General features: G+C 30.5%; 1 protein-coding gene across 1 annotated transcript; it reads right to left on the bottom strand.

Annotated features, from left to right (window-relative positions):
* Positions 1 to 8,852: 8,852 nt before the first annotated feature.
* LOC129760398 (F-box/LRR-repeat protein 14) lies at positions 8,853 to 11,352 on the bottom strand. The gene has a single exon (XM_055758044.1). The coding sequence runs from the start codon at positions 10,593 to 10,595 to the stop codon at positions 9,213 to 9,215; it is 1,383 nt and encodes a 460-aa protein (XP_055614019.1). The 5' UTR covers positions 10,596 to 11,352; the 3' UTR covers positions 8,853 to 9,212.
* Positions 11,353 to 19,296: the final 7,944 nt, after the last annotated feature.

A 19,296-nucleotide genomic window follows, 5' to 3' on the forward strand; every position in this document is an offset into this window, starting at 1 on the left:
CTGGCGCCGCGGTGCTGCTGCTGTTTTGTTATACGGGTTTAGCTTCCAATTTGTCCCCATGAGAATGCACCGGTCGGTTGGTTGCTCCCCGATACACAATTCGAGTGGAAACTATTGTGAAAAAAAAACTCGGCTGGGAAAAACGCCGTTGCCTAATAGTTGTGAATAATGTAATTTGCTGTCAGTCGGCCAAATGTTGTAAGAATTGGTCAGCAACTGGTATGTTTTGACTAGGCAGGTAGCTTGGGGTTAGAAAAAATCTGCGAAATTTGTTTAAATCTACGAACTTAATTTTATAAACCAGGGATGAGCAAAGGGTGTCCCTTGGGACATGTTCGTTCATGCGACCCGCGAACTTTTCTCAATTTGAATTTATTTTACGATTTTGTATCTGAAGATGTTAATCATCATTTAATGTTGGTCCATATCAATTCAAAAACATATCATGATCATCCGATCCATTCAGATTGTTGACTTTTTATAGTGTTCAAAGCATTTATTGTGTTTTTAGTCATAGATTTTTCCGTTTCAAACAAAGATAAAGTAGTAGGATGATTATGCTCAGCAGGTTTTTTTTTGAAAATTTAATTGTTTCATCGAATTTTGAAAATGGCTAGTTCTGTTAGCACCAAAATAATAAAAAAAAAACATTAAAACATTGTGGACCAAATACGAAATGCCTCGTCGTTTCTTCGATCGCCGCAAGTATGCTACGCTTAGAAACATAACTCAAATGTGATAAATTTAACAATGAAACTATATTCGACAAAATTGAACACAACACCTTCGGTAACTCAAAAATACCAAATTTGTGAAATTTGGTTCAGTGATTTCCAAGCCCAGATTAAGGGGAAGTGGGCAATGGTAGCAATTGCCCCAGGCCCCCCGGCTCTAAGGGGCCTTCGAGGAAGAAAAAATAATATTACGTTACTTTAATCATAATGGTCTGAGCTCTAGAAATCTAGCCAAAAAAGAATTGAGAAGAAATGAGAAGAATGTAATTAAAAAGTAAAACTTAGGCACCATTTTCCCGTATGTTTAGATAACGTGCCGCTATTAGCCTACCCCTCATTCTGATAATATAAGTTAAGGGGGACCCTTTAGAATAAGAATTCCAGAATTTTACCCACTTTTTTAATTGGCTTGTCAAATCAGTACAACGATTTTCGAAACCTGGAAAAGTCTGGGCATTTTGTTTAGATTTTTTCACACAAATCAAGCAGAATCCAGTGATTATTCGAAAAAAGTGACCAACACCAAACATCTCAAATTTTTATTTTTTTATCGAAACTTGCCAACAGCGTTCGAAACAACAAAACAAATACAATTTATACAAAGTAAGCTAAGGAAAATTTGAACCAATTTGAGCGTTTGTTTGAGCCGGACCATAGTTTAATTACTATACTTGTCCAGTCCACTTTACTTTGAAAACCCATTTAAAGCTTAGTTCTTTTAGAAATGGGACACTTTATTTTGCTGATAGCTCATTTAATAGTAATCCGAAATTCAAAATTTTGATAGCATTTTGCTGCCTGTAAACCTATTTAATTTTAAAACTTACGCGTTTTTGAGATATTCACGCTGAAAGAGAAAATGAAAAACATAATTTTGCACATTTTCCTTAAAAATCCATCATTATCAAATTTATATCTGGCAAAACCATTGATTTTCCAAAGAATTACTGTGTGTGAGTGGTGCAAAAGTATGCAAGCACTGTCAAAAATGTCCACAAAGTTCAAATCAAGCGTTTGAAGAGAAGCACTTAATCGGCAACTACGGTTAAGGGTCCTCAGGAAAACCAAATTTCATACCAAAATTTTTAATTTTTAGTAAACGAAAGACAAGGTGTAGATCGCTGAAATGTCCAACAATATTTTCTTCGATAAGCTGAAAGTGTTGCCTAGTTATGAGTCATTCAAACTTAACCTCAAAAATCAAATTTTTGCTAGTTCCAGAGCTGTATAGCCAGTACCGAGGCTATGAAACAGATGATTTCTGATAAACGACAAAACTTATGAAAAACTCTATTTCAAACAAATTCCAGCATTTTAACCCAATAACATGTTTGCTCGTGGCAAGGTTCCTAGCATGTTGAAGTATGTATTTGCTGGTTGTTTAGTAAAAAAAATATAATGATTTTCCAAGATTCTGCTCTTGTGGAAAAGAACAACAACTTTTAAAACGAATGCTTTGGTTTTCGCTGTTTTTGAATTCCAAAAAAGAGTAATCTTGTACATACCCTTTGCAGCCTATGATCTTTACTAACCGATTATTATTTAATTTCAATCTCATGATGGTTTTACCACAGAGAACAGACTTACAAGCTAGCCCACGAAACTTGTGTAAAATTTCCAACAATCGTTTTTAACCAATTTTTGTTTTTTGGCTCGGCCACCAGATGTCTCCAAACACACCAAGAAGAACTGGCAAAACCAAACTGAGAAAAACAAACAAATTTTTTTCAGTTTTGAACAGGTCGTATGAACTGTTTGACATGTTTCAAGAAAATTGCTCATTTTGTAACACTTTCGTGCGGTTGTATAATGGAAAAATATCTTAAAAGTTAATCGGTATTTCCTTAAAGCTATGTGCACAAAGTGCTTAATTTTGCTTTTAAAGCTTTTAAATGGCTAAAAATAATCAAGTTTTGTTAATTTCGAAACAGCTATATCCACTAAATTGCCCTTAGTTCCTTCAAAAAGAGAAGTATTGAACCAAAAAGTATCAAAAATTGAAGGAGAAGGATGCAGATACCTAAAATACTGATTAGACGAAGTATAAGTTGGAAAAACTGATCAATAATATGACTGATTAAAGTGTGCTCCGGCCGATGGGAGATACCAAGAATAAAGTAAAACTTTCTCACACAAAAAACGATAAATTATTTTTTTTTTAATTTTTTATGAACTATCATAAAATTACCTCAATTTTTTTCATATAAAGTATTTCGATCAAACGAATGGTTTTTGAGATACACGCATTCGTAACTGTCCCATTTCTAAATGCACTAAGCTGTATGTCCAAAAAAAATCCAGAAAACCTGGGATGCATAATACATAATTTTCTTTACTTGTCATTATTTTTTTAATGTTAAATATTTTTTCCAAGTTTTAAAAAATGTTACGGGCTTTACAACAGCTAGAATAACGGGGACGAGAAAAATAATAAATCCCATCAATCTGAAATGCTCTCTTAAAAATTATTAGTATTAGTATAAATAATGCAAAATTATAGTTAGCTTTTCGATTCTTATTGAAATTTGAGTTGGTTGAAACAATCACGGTACTGTAGACGAATTGACAATACTTCTACTACTACAAATAGTCTGTGATTTGAAATTCAAAATAAAACTTTTCCAGCTAATTTAACCCAAGTTACTATTCTGATGCACACTTTTTTTCAAATTATTATGGATTTAAACTATACATTTTGCAATTTCTTGCTGTAGTTCTGATTGCAACATTGTTTCTCAATTTTGAATTAGGAATTAATTCGTTATCTGTTTTTGAAATCTTGATTTTAACTTGAGACACAGAGAGAATTTCAATTTATTTCTATTATTTTTTTTAAATTTAAATTCTACGTCTAAGAGCTTAATATTTTTTCCCAATTGTAATGATGAAAAGATGTTTATGATATGATATGGTATGTAAAAAGAATGCAAAAAATATTAATGGGGAATAGATTGCATTAAAGCTTGTATGAAATAAAACTGCACACTATATTATTGCACTAAGTCAAAATCTTATAAACAATTCTTTGGAACTTACATTCGAAGAAATGTTGATGGTGGTGCCTATTTCCAGGGGCAAACTAAATCAAATAATATTTGGATTATTATTTCTAGAGTTCCTGAGAAAGCTGAATGTTGTATTCTTCTATGATCATCTAAATACTAATTTTTTTCAGTTCTACATTATTCTCCACAGTCTTGGAGGATTTTAAACACTTTTATGAACATGTCCCGAATGATTTGTTAAAATGTGTCACCCACCGTTCGAAGCAGTTTGAATGAATTATCTGCCTTTTTGCGCCAAAATTATGTTGAAAGAATTCTTCACCATATATCATACTTGTAAGCATGCCATACCAATATTTGAAGTAATGCCAAACAACACTTGTCGTGAAATGAAATTTTGCGATTTTTTATGCGTCAAATAACTTTATTTTAAATTTATTCAAACAACAAAAAGTAAATTTAATGAACATTGTTTTCACGCAATACACGTTTTGGTTCTGAAAGAAGAAAAAAAAATTCTTTTGTAAATTGTTTTTCATTTGGATCACAAAAATTTTTCCCATTTGTTTCCCCTTCGCCTACATAAAAAAAATTGTTAAGCATATTTGGTGATACCTGAAAATCTGTAGCTAAAAATTAAGTATCTTTGGAAAAATCACAGTTTAAATCATATGAAAATTGTTTGGTTCAACGCATTAGAAAGGAATGGTTAATTTCAATCATAAATTTGAGAGTTCTTAAAAAATAGTCCCTAGTTTAATTCAATTAAAAACGTTCATCTTATGTATGACCGTCTTTGAAAACAGTTTTAAAAAAGTCTCAATAAATGCAAACGTTATAACCTGGAACACACTCATCAGGTAAAAAAGCACCCAAACTACTCGGAATAGGTAGGTACACGAAAATTGAAAAGGAAATGCAGAGAAAAAAAAAACAAAATAAACGAGAAAGAGAACGAACCGTTCCCCTCCTCACGGCCCAGCTATACCTTTACCTGGCCAAGCCAGACTTTCTTTCATACGTCTTCCTTCGCATTGTGTTTTTTTTCTTCCACCACACCGCCATGAACCTGTTTGGGACGTGAGTGTTCTACATCGATAAGGGTCGCCTTCAAATACACAAATCTCGCACACTCAAGAAGCGTGGGTTGAATCATTCTGAATAAAACGTATTCGAACGATAGCAAGAATTTTAGGATCAACCGTTTTGAGCTAGCATCTGAGAGGGAAAATAGTTGTGTATTAAAATCATTAAATTGAAAAAATAATCACAATATTAGAAGTAAAGTAAAAATTAAATTTGATTCCTATTTATATCTTCTGATGTATGGATTTATGTCATGAATAAATTGAACAAAAACTTAAGGGGTTTTTTTTTATTATCTGACAATTTGCGCCGGGGGTCTTCAGATTTTCCCCAAAATTGTAAATTTGGTTCATTTTTGCGACTTAAAAACACATGTATTTTTTCAGATTTCTAACATTTTTATTTTTTGAGTTAGCTTCGGTTAGATTTTTTTGTCAATGAAAAATAACCATTTTTCAAAGCTCCATAACTCTGTTATTTTTCAACGGAAATTATAAAATAGCACATCAAAATGCATTGAAATTATCAGCTTTCCAAATAAAATAGCTGGAAAAAAATAAATAAAGACCTTCAATATGAAAAGTTGTGAATAAACTTTAAATGGCGTCTAAAAGTACCGTCTGCACTTTCTAAAGTCAGGTAAAAAACACTACTTTTTCGTGCTTTGTAGTGTTTGCAGCACAACTGACTTTAAATTTTAACCGAAATTATTAGTATCGTATTGTTAATGTGATATAACAAATAATGGAAATGTTGCTTTTACAACCTGGTTATATGCTATATAACTTATTAATTTTTCGATCAAAGATCAGTGTGAAGCATAATCAATTCCAATAGTAGAACGTTCAGGTGGGTGCAGACGGTACTTTTAGACGCCATTTAAAGTTTATTTACAACTTTTCATATTGAAGGTCTTTATTTATTTTTTTCCAGCTATATTATTTGGAAAGCTGATAAAATTTCAATGCATTTTGATGTGCTATTTTATAATTTCCGTTGAAAAATAACAGAGTTATGTAGCTTTGAAAAATGGTTATTTTTTATTGACAAAAAAATCTAACCGAAGCTAACTCAAAAAAATAAAAATGTTAGAAATCTGAAAAAATACATGTGTTTTTAAGTCGCGAAAATGAACCGAATTTTCAATTTTGGGGAAAATCTGAAGACCCCGGCGCAAACCCGTCAGATAATAAAAAAAAATCCCCTTAAGCTTCTTATAAAATTATGGCTTCAAAATGTTTAGGTATATAAAAACTCAAACTGAGGGTACTTTGATAGCTGTTTTCATTCATTTTTGAATATTGTGAAATTTCTGAAACATTTACTGAAGTAAAGCGTATTAAGCATGACTGTTGATTGTCAAATTTTCAAAGTTAGGTAGCACAATTGAATTTTAAACATAATATGTACAAGATTTCAAGTTTCAGGGTAACCCATAGTTTCCTAAGGCCCAATAGTTTCAATAATAATAATCTCCAAGCCGAAGTTTTCGTCAACATCAACGACGGCGATATCACTGATGACATTTCATATTGACAAGACATCTATCAAACATCTGCCAAGTGTCGGAACCAAACAAAATTGGTTAGTTAGAAATCAATAGAGTTGTTCCCATTGACATTGATTTTTTTTTTCAATGGATTCATAGTTCTTCCAGTAGAGGGTTAAGTTGTCCACGTATGTGAAATCGGCTAAGATTATGTATGTCTTTTTTTAAATATGATTATTTTACAAATTTTTCCAACATGAACAAAATTCATCAAAAATATCTAAATAATTAAATCGTTGAGGAATGACATGAACTTCATAATTCCCTTAATTTCAGAGAAAAGGTTATCTCTGATTTTTTCAGAGAATGTTTTCTTAAATGTTACCTATGCACAGTGGTCCAGAAATGACATTTAGAGGGAAACAATTATTAGCGTCTTCCACTTAAAATTTATACATTTGATGTCTTAGACAAACTTTTACAACAACTGAAAGCAGTCGTTTTGACCGGAAAAAATCTAGATGGTTCATAAGATTTACGAGATCCGAAAATTATTTCCTAACTGTGATAAGATAGAGGGCTATATTGTTCTACAATATTGTAAAACATAACAGTTCATTGAACTTTGTCGAAGACACCACACATCTATCTCTTGAACTGAAAGTTTTATGACTATTTGTTTTCATGAAGTTAGGATGGTCCTCATCAGCTTTTTTCTTGATATCTTTTCATTGTGATCTTTAATCAAAGTTATTTATTCAGCAACATTTTAGATGATTATAATGTGCCTCTTTTGTTGTAAACGGATTACCAAAGTTTGTTTCTGTTTTGAAATTATGAGGCAATATGTGTTAAAAAAAAGGACTCTTTTAGAGCTTCAAAAACTCCAAACGGAGCAGGCCGAAATTTTTATCGTTGATTTTATTAGAAAATTCCTGTTACAATCTTTACAATATAAAAAAAAACTGGAGATATGCTTTTTGATTAATGCGTTGAATAGTTCTATGAATATTATTTAAAATCGTTAAAATCTCTAAACAAATAGAGAAAATTCATTCAAATTTTTTTGTTTATTTTATTATTAGGTCTTACAAAAATAATCATAAAAGGTAAAATAAGCCGATACGTTTTAAAATCGGTCAATAAATTTTGATGATTTTTTTAAAAATATTTTCGTTCAGTAATTTTAGGTTTTGACTTAATTTGCCCAGATATTTAATAGGTTTTTCTATGAAATTGACGGGATTTGCCCGGCCCGGTTACGTGCTGTAAAAATGCTGGCAACCGTACTCTAGACTCCTCAACAAAACAATATGAAAAACTTGGGACTTGTTGCAGGAATCCTGATTGCTTATTCGTTGCCTAGTGTAGCCTAGAAGTGATCCAAATCATACATATATCTCAATAAGGAAAAGAATTCTTTTAAAGAACATATGCATGTTTTGGGTGTATTTTCAGCTTAAATTGAATATGACAACAAAAATAAACCGATTGTTAGATCTTTAAATATTACATTTACTTTACCAAGATAAGTTCCCGCGACAAAATCTTCGCAACCGTTAATTCCGTATTTTTTCTTTTAAATTATTCTTAACAGTTGGAAGTAAGATTGATAAATCAAGGATATTTTTAAATACGTGTTTACGCTTTTAATTCAGAGTCTATGACAAATTAGTAACTATAAGAAACCAAGAATTAAATCAACGCTTTTGTTCGTACAACAGATGTCCATTAAAAATCAAAACAGAATTCTTATTATTTGCAAAATGAATTTTATTTCAACCTCTTATTGGCTCGATGAGTTAAAATTTATTTTCCATCTGACACTGTAATAAAAAAAAATCAAGGATATTTATTTGCGGACTTTTTTTAGTATGTTTCCAAGAAACATCGAAACTTGCTACCTAATTTGCTAAAAAGTTTGAAATACATATGTATATAACGTTGCAAACATGCATAGAATATAATAAACTAAAATACATACTCGACGCTTTTTGATTAGAGTACTTTTACAAACTGAAATAAATGAAAATATTTGCAATAATCAGTTCAAATCTCAAATAAACTAAGGAATAATTTCACTTGAAAAATTAATTCCAGTTCTGGATTTCAATATGAATTATGATGTCAAATTCTGACTGCAATGTGTCCCAACGTTCATTTCTTACCCCTAAGTGATAACTTACAATTGTACTAATATGATCAATCCCTTTATAGTCGATTGTCTTAAATATCTTACCGTTTCTTCTCTTCTGTACAACCTTTTGATCACTGGGACGAAAAATCGGGAAAGTTGCCCAGTTGCAATGTTCAAGTTGAGTTCGCTATACGAAACTATTCTCGCCAAATTTACTCCAAACAAATCCTTTTTTCTACAGGAAGATCCTTTTTCCGTGTGAGCAGCTCTTATCAGTATGATGAAAAAGCAACGGTAGGTTTCAGCACGGTGGTATTTTGAGAGAATCGGACTAAACGTTTGATCCTTAACCACACTCCTTATGAACTGTCATCAAGGAAGGTATAAGCAAACCAACGGTATTGATTTTTCATTACAGGTGTTATCAGCAGTACTCTGAATATACCAGATTTATTTATAGTCTTTTCGTATAATTTCTTTCATATGTACAAAGAGATTTAATTTGTCTGCTAACATAGCAAATATTTAATATCCAATTTTTAGCAGTAGTTGCGTTCAACCCTCTGATAGATAGGTATTGAGAGTATTTATGAATATATTTTCTTTTTCTCTATTATACTCTTTGCTATGTCGTTAGTTAAGACATTTTCCTACATTTTACACCTAAAATCCCTGTAACAGAGAATACTATCGCATGCCTAGTCACAAATTCAATAAAAATAAACTAAAATTTAACAATTTTTTTGTAATAAACTAACGCATCACCTGACATGCCATAATCCTAAATTAACTTTAGACAGTCTCGGTAGTTTGTAAATTTTGTTTAATCCAACGGATGATAATCGTGTACAGCCGTATAGATCGATGGCACGTAAATTGTTTAGTTCTTCAGCTAGCACTTCCAATCCTTTATCGGTAACACGGCTGCATTGGCCGATATTCAGGGTCTCCAGATGATGCAGCGACTTGGCGACCTTGGCCAGCCCCTCATCGGTTATTTGACATGCGCTGAGACTAAGCGATTTCAGGTGGAACAATCCTTGGGAGATGTGGGCCAACGCTTGGTCGGCAATCTTATCACAAAAGCTAACATCCAGTGATGAAATGGAGCTGCCCCCTTCTGTTAGGTACGCCATACCGATATCAGAAATATTGTCGCATGCTCTGAGATTGAGATCCTCCAACTTTGTCATCTTGGCCAGATGTTTTAAGCCACTGTCAGTGATTGAAACGCAAAAGCTAAGATTGATGCTCTTCAACGACGTCAGCCCTTGTGCAATGTGTCGTAGTGCTTCGTCCGATAAACGCTGACAATCCTGCAGACCAAGATGCTCCAAGGCATGGGTACCATCAGCCGTTTCTTTGCTTAAACCCGCCAAATGGCCAATGCCCTGATCCGAAACGTGCCAACATGACCGTAGATTTAACCGCTTAAGTTTCTTCAAGCCCCACGCGATCAACAGCAAGCCCGTATTGGTAATGTTGCTACATCCGCCCAGCTCAAGAATTTCAATACTTTTCAAATGTTGCGCAATACGCCCCAGGCTGGAATCGGTAACTTGCTTGCAAAGCGATAGATCTAATACCCTAATATTTGGTAGATCCGTGGAAAATGCATGGCCTAATGCAATATCAGTTATGTTATAGCATCCACTAAGATTTAACGATTCTAGATTTGGTATACCAACAACAACATCCCTCACTTGCGACGACCGTTTTACCGAAAGCACTTGCACCTTTTTGATGCCACGCTTTACCAACGATGTGAACAAACTGGGTGACGGTCGCTTCAGGTGAAGGCTGGCTTCCTCACCCCTCCAGCAGCTTTTCGAATAAGCCGCATCGCGCCACACCGTGCATACCTGAGCCGCTTTTCCACGATCCTTCACACTGAGCTTTTCGAATATGATGGCTAGAATCTCCGGATACAGATGTCCGATGTGTGTTCCTTCCGGTGGTGGCGGCGTGGGAGGCGTTTTTGGTCGACTTACCACCCGCGGTTGAGGGTGGATGTAGATCGGCGCCGGTTGCAGATGCGGTTGATGTAACGGATACGGTGCGAAGCGATGTATTGCATGTGGTCGGTGAGATATAAATCCACCAGGGATTTCAGTCAGCATGAAATTCGCTTCCTCCATCATCATACTTGCGTGCGTTGTCCCGACAGAACGGGATGTAATGAATTGTCTTTTTCACTTCACAGCACTTTACTCATGTTGTGTCCGTTTGGCTCATTTAAGTTTACGTTCCCACACACAAATCTTCTGTTTTTTTATTCCTCTCAAAACTTGAGCCGACTGCGGCGATGCACATTCACAAACCTACTCCACACACAGGTTCTTCGAATCAGGATCTTTGCATTTCGTTTTGGCTTGCTTCAAATATCCGAATTCCTTTGCTCAAACTTATCTTCTTTTATCCGCTTCTTTCAACTTCACTGGAGACTTTGTAGAAGGAAAATATGTATCGTTGTTATTTCAGTGTGTTTTGATTAGTTCTTCTTCGTCGTATATAAATGATTTTTTTCGTTCACTTTTCCTCAGCCTTACTTCCACATGTATATTCATATATTTTCTTTACTTTATCATGCATTCGAGAGCTTCAAGTCTTTCGCCAGACTTATTTTTGCCACACATTTACCGTGTGCTTCTTGCCATCAACTTATTATTTTTACTATTATTATTATTCTTAACTTCACTTCGCTCGGCTGCTCTCACTCTCCAGCCATGAGCGCGATATAGGAACAATACTTTAGCAACTCTTTCGTTTAGCAAAATCCTCCGAACACAAACGATAATGTATCAGCATGTGCGCGCTGAACTGGAAGCAACCGTCCACGATGGAATCGGCGGGAAGAAACTATGCTAACGATCCCGTTTTCACGTCTTACTCCTCGAATGTTTCGCTTGGTACTGAATGCCGAACGAGAATCAGAACTGGTTGGAACTACCCGCAGCAACGAGCACATAAAATTCAAACCCAACCAACACAAAGCTGGGTGTACTACATACAGAACCTCGGGAATAGTGTGTGAGCGATAATATCGTGACAGTCTCTCACCAATACAGTCAAACCCGTTCAGTGGTGGCACCAGGTAAGGAAAATGAGCTTTAACTTTTTTTATGATCCAAACTCCTTTTTATTGCACCACGTCATTAAGTTCAAATTTATTTAATAAACATAACTATTCTTCCCCTGATTGTTAGGTCATAAAACAATACTCATTCAGTTCAACCTTTCTGACGACAATGGCATTTTGCCATTATTCAAAAAAATGGCATTATGGGTATGTTTAGTTTTTGCAGTTTGAAAATTTTGTAAAAGGTGAAAATCTGATCCGCCCTTTGAAAGCTGCCGATATTTATGGGCATAATAAACATAATCATTCAAACTTTCTACAACAGGATCGATACATTGGGAACAGCAATTTATGGGGTATCGATTGTATGCAATCAAATATTTCAATAAGTCGTAACGACCCGACGAATGCATTTTCTAACACGGTAAACAACTTTCATTCGGAATGTATGCAGGAAAGACTTGGCAGATAACTGAGAAAGACTGCTCAAACGTTATTAATTTTCGAAAACGAAGAAAAATAACTCAGGTAGGTACATCTGTTTGATAAATTTTCTTGGAATAGTAAAGTAGAGTTCATTATTCAAAACTGGTTTTCAATTTTTGGATTTACATTCAAAGCCATCGATAGTTAGGACTTGTATATTTTTAATACACTCTAAGATTGCATTTCTTCGGCTCGCGACCATGGCCTTCCGAATCACAGGAAAATAGCTCAAATGTCACGAGATTCGCTTAAAGTAACAAGTTTCTCGAAGGTACGGGAAGGTCTCCATCCGATTTTCATATTTGTCCCGTTATCATAAAAGTTCAAAGAATTCTCTGTCGAGTGCCGAATTTGTTCAGGACGAAAATCCCCTGAATCACATGATGCAACTGACAACGAGAGCCACATTAATCATAGTCTGGATGCGATAGTAAGTAAGTGAGTTTTCAAATAGAATGCATCTTTATCTGTGAATCTAGTTCGTTCACTTTGAAACAGCAGGAATTACTGCAAACCGTGTGAGAAGAACGATTTTTTTTCTGATGAAATTCAAAATTATAGTTAGTTATACATATGGCAGTCAACGGTCGTCTGACGGCTCCGTTTGGCTTCAGCCGGTGATTAAAAAATTGATCTTCTGAAAATATATCATTTTTGTTTTAAATTTATTTTTTCAGGTGATACTCCTCCTTAGTAGAACAAAATTTTTAATGTTTGGCTTAGGAGAAATATGGAAAACAAATAACTGATTATATTATTTGCGTAAATATCTGAATAAGAAATCTTTGATTTTCATGTAACTATCATAACGCAACAGTCATGAACCTACCGAAAAAATTGCCTGCCTGTAATTTACAAAAAAAAATCTGCTTCGAAAATACCGGTGAATATGGCAGTTGTTTTCCTGAGGTATTTAAATGCCCCGAGATTGTTCTGTTATTTCGGCTGTTGAACATACACTGCCGGCCAAAAGTTTGGGATCACCGCTAAAAAACATGCAAATTTTGATTGTTCATATCTCAGCCGTCTTAGGACATATTGCAAATCTTCTGATCTCATTTGAAAGATAATGATTTTTCACCTAAAACTTAACCTAAAGTTAGAACATTTTCAAAAAATCGCACTCAATATTCAAAGTCAATCATCTCGCGATACGGTGAACCAAATCTCAAAATTTGAGTTGCATTAGAATCCTCATTCTATACTTCTCAAAACACAATCAAAAAATTTTGTGCAAAAATGTTCATTTTGTATAATCTAGTTCTGGTAACATTAACAGGCTTTTAGGTCCATTAATCTCGTTTAAATTATCTACGTACACATTTCATATTTTCTTCTGTGATCGAGACGATTTTGTCCTGTATGCCGGCCAAAAGCATACAGGACAAAATCGTCTCGATCACAGAAGAAAATATGAAATGTGTACGTAGGTAATTTAAACGAGATTAATGGACCAAAAAGCCTGTTAATGTTACCAGAACTAGATTATACAAAATGAACATTTTTATTTCCAATTTGATTGCTATACAAACAAACAATGGAAATTTTTGTCATTTTTCATATTTTTGTTATTTTTTTCATCTTTTAATTTTTGTCATTTTCGTAATTTTTGTAATTTTTGTAATTTTTGTAATTTTTGTCAATTATGACATTTTTGCCATTTTCGTTATTTTTATCATTTTTGTCATTTTTGTCATTTTAGTTATTTTTATCATTTTTGTCATTTTGTCATTTCTTTCATATTTCTAATTTTTATTATATGTGTAATTTGTGTCATTTTTGTCATTTTTTGTAATTTTTGTAATTTTTGCCATTTTTGTCATTTTTGTCGTTTTTTTCATTTTTGTCATTTTTGTCATTTTTGAAATTTTTGTAATTTTTGTCATTTTTGTCATTTTTGTCATTTTTGTCATTTTTGTCATTTTTGTCACACTGTCTATAGTGTGATCCTATTTAAACATACACTTTTAAATTTTTTAAGCAAAATGAACCCTTGAAACTTTTAACTGTGGGTATTTCCATTGAAAATAAGTAGTAAATAGTTCGAAAATTTTATGTCTTTTTTTATCAAATTCCCAAATTTGTTTATTTTTATTTTCTTTTTAATCCATTATTAAAGCTGTTGCATTGAATAAATCTTTATTGATTGTTCGTAAAAACATTGTTAATCACATTTTCAAACTCAATGTCATTTTTGTCATTTTTTGTCATTTTTGTCATTTTTGTCATTTTTGTCATTTTTGTCATTTTTGTCATTTTTGTCATTTTTGTCATTTTTGTCATTTTTGTCATTTTTGTCATTTTTGTCATTTTTGTCATTTTTGTCATTTTTGTCATTTTTGTCATTTTTGTCATTTTTGTCATTTTTGTCATTTTTGTCATTTTTGTCATTTTTGTCATTTTTGTCATTTTTGTCATTTTTGTCATTTTTGTCATTTTTGTCATTTTTGTCATTTTTGTCATTTTTGTCATTTTTGTCATTTTTGTCATTTTTGTCATTTTTGTCATTTTTGTCATTTTTGTCATTTTTGTCATTTTTGTCATTTTTGTCATTTTTGTCATTTTTGTCATTTTTGTCATTTTTGTCATTTTTGTCATTTTTGTCATTTTTGTCATTTTTGTGATTTTTGTCATTTTTGTGATTTTTGTCATTTTTGTGATTTTTGTCATTTTTCTCATTTTTGTCATTTTTGTCATTTTTGTCATTTTTGTCATTTTTGTCATTTTTGTCATTTTTGTCATTTTTGTCATTTTTGTCATTTTTGTCATTTTTGTCATTTTTGTCATTTTTGTCATTTTTGTCATTTTTGTCATTTTTGTCATTTTTGTCATTTTTGTCATTTTTGTCATTTTTGTCATTGTTGTCATTTTTGTCATTTTTGTCATTTTTGTCATTTTTGTCATTTTTGTCATTTTTGTCATTTTTGTCATTTTTGTCATTTTTGTCATTTTTGTCATTTTTGTCATTTTTGTCATTTTTGTCATTTTTGTCATTTTTGTCATTTTTGTCATTTTTGTCATTTTTGTCATTTTTGTCATTTTTGTCATTTTTGTCATTTTTGTCATTTTTGTCATTTTTGTCATTTTTGTCATTTTTGTCATTTTTGTCATTTTTGTCATTTTTGTCATTTTTGTCATTTTTGTCATTTTTGTCATTGTTGTCATTTTTGTCATTTTTGTCATTTTTGTCATTTTTGTCATTTTTGTCATTTTTGTCATTTTTGTCATTTTTGTCATTTTTGTCATTTTTGTCATTTTTGTCATTTTTGTCATTTTTGTCATTTTTGTCATTTTTGTCATTTTTGTCATTTTTGCCATTTTTGTCATTTTTGTCATTTTTGTCATTTTTGTCATTTTTGTGATTTTTGTCATTTTTGTCATTTTTGTCATTTTTGTCATTTTTGTCATCTTTGTCATTTTTGTCATTTTTGTCATTTTTGTCATTTTTGTCATTTTTGTCATTTTTGTCATTTTTGTCATTTTTGTCATTTTTGTCATTTTTGTCATTTTTGTCATTTTTGTCATTTTTGTCATTTTTGTCATTTTTGTCATTTTTGTCATTTTTGTCATTTTTGTCATTTTTGTCATTTTTGTCATTGTTGTCATTTTTGTCATTTTTGTCATTTTTGTCATTTTTGTCATTTTTGTCATTTTTGTCATTTTTGTCATTTTTGTCATTTTTTGTCATTTTTGTCATTTTTGTCATTTTTGTCATTTTTGTCATTTTTGTCATTTTTGTCATTTTTGTCATTTTTGTCATTTTTGTCATTTTTGTCATTTTTGTCATTTTTGTCATTTTTGTCATTTTTGTCATTTTTGTCATTTTTGTCATTTTTGTCATTTTTGTCATTTTTGTCATTTTTGTCATTTTTGTCATTTTTGTCATTTTTGTCATTTTTGTCATTTTTGTCATTTTTGTCATTTTTGTCATTTTTGTCATTTTTGTCATTTTTGTCATTTTTGTCATTTTTGTCATTTTTGTCATTTTTGTCATTTTTGTCATTTTTGTCATTTTTGTCATTTTTGTCATTTTTGTCATTTTTGTCATTTTTGTCATTTTTGTCATTTTTGTCATTTTTGTCATTTTTGTCATTTTTGTCATTTTTGTCATTTTTGTCATTTTTGTCATTTTTGTCATTTTGTAAATTTTGTCATTATTGTCATTTTTGTCATTTTTGTCATTTTTATCATTTTTGTCATTTTTGTCATTTTTGTCATTTTTGTCATTTTTGTCATTTTTGTCATTTTTGTCATTTTTGTCATTTTTGTCATTTTTGTCATTTTTGTCATTTTTGTCATTTTTGTCATTTTTGTCATTTTTGTCATTTTTGTCATTTTTGTCATTTTTGTCATTTTTGTCATTTTTGTCGTTTTTGTCATTTTTGTCATTTTTGTCATTTTTGTCATTTTTGTCATTTTTGTCATTTTTGTCATTTTTGTCATTTTTGTCATTTTTGTCATTTTTGTCATTTTTGTCATTTTTGTCATTTTTGTCATTTTTGTCATTTTTGTCATTTTTGTCATTTTTGTCATTTTTGTCATTTTTGTCATTTTTGTCATTTTTGTCATTTTTGTCATTTTTGTCATTTTTGTCATTTTTGTCATTTTTGTCATTTTTGTCATTTTTGTCATTTTTGTCATTTTTGTCATTTTTGTCATTTTTGTCATTTTTGTCATTTTTGTCATTTTTGTCATTTTTGTCATTTTTGTCATTTTTGTCATTTTTGTCATTTTTGTCATTTTTGTCATTTTTGTCATTTTTGTCATTTTTGTCATTTTTGTCATTTTTGTCATTTTTGTCATTTTTGTCATTTTTGTCATTTTGTAAATTTTGTCATTATTGTCATTTTTGTCATTTTTGTCATTTTTATCATTTTTGTCATTTTTGTCATTTTTGTCATTTTTGTCATTTTTGTCATTTTTGTCATTTTTGTCATTTTTGTCATTTTTGTCATTTTTGTCATTTTTGTCATTTTTGTCATTTTTGTCATTTTTGTCATTTTTGTCATTTTTGTCATTTTTGTCATTTTTGTCATTTTTGTCATTTTTGTCATTTTTGTCATTTTTGTCATTTTTGTCATTTTTGTCATTTTTGTCATTTTTGTCATTTTTGTCATTTTTGTCATTTTTGTCATTTTTGTCATTTTTGTCATTTTTGTCATTTTTGTCATTTTTGTCATTTTTGTCGTTTTTGTCATTTTTGTCATTTTTGTCATTTTTGTCGTTTTTGTCATTTTTGTCATTTTTGTCATTTTTGTAATTTTTGTCATTTTTGTCATTTTTGTCATTTTTGTCATTTTTGTCATTTTTGTCATTTTTTGTCATTTTTGTCATTTTTGTCATTTTTGTCATTTTTGTCATTTTTGTCATTTTTGTCATTTTTGTCATTTTTGTCATTTTTGTCATTTTTGTCATTTTTGTCATTTTTGTCATTTTTGTCATTTTTGTCATTTTTGTCATTTTTGTCATTTTTGTCATTTTTGTCATTTTTGTCATTTTTGTCATTTTTGTCATTTTTGTCATTTTTGTCATTTTTGTCATTTTTGTCATTTTTGTCATTTTTGTCATTTTTGTCATTTTTGTCATTTTTGTCATTTTTGTCATTTTTGTCATTTTTGTCATTTTTGTCATTTTTGTCATTTTTGTCATTTTTGTCATTTTTGTCATTTTTGTCATTTTTGTCATTTTTGTCATTTTGTAAATTTTGTCATTATTGTCATTTTTGTCATTTTTGTCATTTTTATCATTTTTGTCATTTTTGTCATTTTTGTCATTTTTGTCATTTTTGTCATTTTTGTCATTTTTGTCATTTTTGTCATTTTTGTCATTTTTGTCATTTTTGTCATTTTTGTCATTTTTGTCATTTTTGTCATTTTTGTCATTTTTGTCATTTTTGTCATTTTTGTCATTTTTGTCATTTTTGTCATTTTTGTCATTTTTGTCATTTTTGTCATTTTTGTCATTTTTGTCATTTTTGTCATTTTTGTCATTTTTGTCATTTTTGTCATTTTTGTCATTTTTGTCATTTTTGTCATTTTTGTCATTTTTGTCATTTTTGTCATTTTTGTCATTTTTGTCATTTTTGTCATTTTTGTCATTTTTGTCATTTTTGTCATTTTTGTCATTTTTGTCATTTGTGTCATTTGTGTCATTTTTGTCATTTTTGTCATTTTTGTCATTTTTGTCATTTTTGTCATTTTTGTCATTTTTGTCATTTTTGTTATACTTTTGTCATTTTTGTCATTTTTGTCATTTTTGTCATTTTTGTCATTTTTGTCATTTTTGTCATTTTTGTCATTTTTGTCATTTTTGTCATTTTTGTCATTTTTGTCATTTTTGTCATTTTTGTCATTTTTGTCATTTTTGTCATTTTTGTCATTTTTGTCATTTTTGTCATTTTTGTCATTTTTGTCATTTTTGTCATTTTTGTCATTTTTGTCATTTTTGTCATTTTTGTCATTTTTGTCATTTTTGTCATTTTTGTCATTTTTGTCATTTTTGTCATTTTTGTCATTTTTGTCATTTTTGTCATTTTTGTCATTTTTGTCATTTTTGTCATTTTTGTCATTTTTGTCATTTTTGTCATTTTTGTCATTTTTGTCATTTTTGTCATTTTTGTCATTTTTGTCATTTTTGTCATTTTTGTCATTTTTGTCATTTTTGTCATTTTGTCATTTTTGTCATTTTTGTCATTTTTGTCATTTTTGTCATTTTTGTCATTTTTGTCATTTTTGTCATTTTTGTCATTTTTGTCATTTTTGTCATTTTTGTCATTTTTGTCATTTTTGTCATTTTTGTCATTTTTGTCATTTTTGTCATTTTTGTCATTTTTGTCATTTTTGTCATTTTGTCATTTTTGTCATTTTTGTCATTTTTGTCATTTTTGTCATTTTTGTCATTTTTGTCATTTTTGTCATTTTTGTCATTTTTGTCATTTTTGTCATTTTTGTCATTTTTGTCATTTTTGTCATTTTTGTCATTTTTGTCATTTTTGTCATTTTTGTCATTTTTGTCATTTTTGTCATTTTTGTCATTTTTGTCATTTTTGTCATTTTTGTCATTTTTGTCATTTTTGTCATTTTTGTCATTTTTGTCATTTTTGTCATTTTTGTCATTTTTGTCATTTTTGTCATTTTTGTCATTTTTGTCATTTTTGTCATTTTTGTCATTTTTGTCATTTTTGTCATTTTTGTCATTTTTGTCATTTTTGTCATTTTTGTCATTTTTGTCATTTTTGTCATTTTTGTCATTTTTGTCATTTTTGTCATTTTTGTCATTTT

This window comes from Uranotaenia lowii, unplaced genomic scaffold (assembly GCF_029784155.1).
Source record: "Uranotaenia lowii strain MFRU-FL unplaced genomic scaffold, ASM2978415v1 HiC_scaffold_6, whole genome shotgun sequence".
Taxonomy (NCBI): Eukaryota; Metazoa; Arthropoda; class Insecta; order Diptera; family Culicidae; genus Uranotaenia; species Uranotaenia lowii.

Coding starts and splice junctions, on each gene's coding strand:
- LOC129760398 (XM_055758044.1), bottom strand. CDS start 10,595: ATGATGATGGAGGAAGCGAATTTCATGCTGACTGAAATCCCTGGTGGA.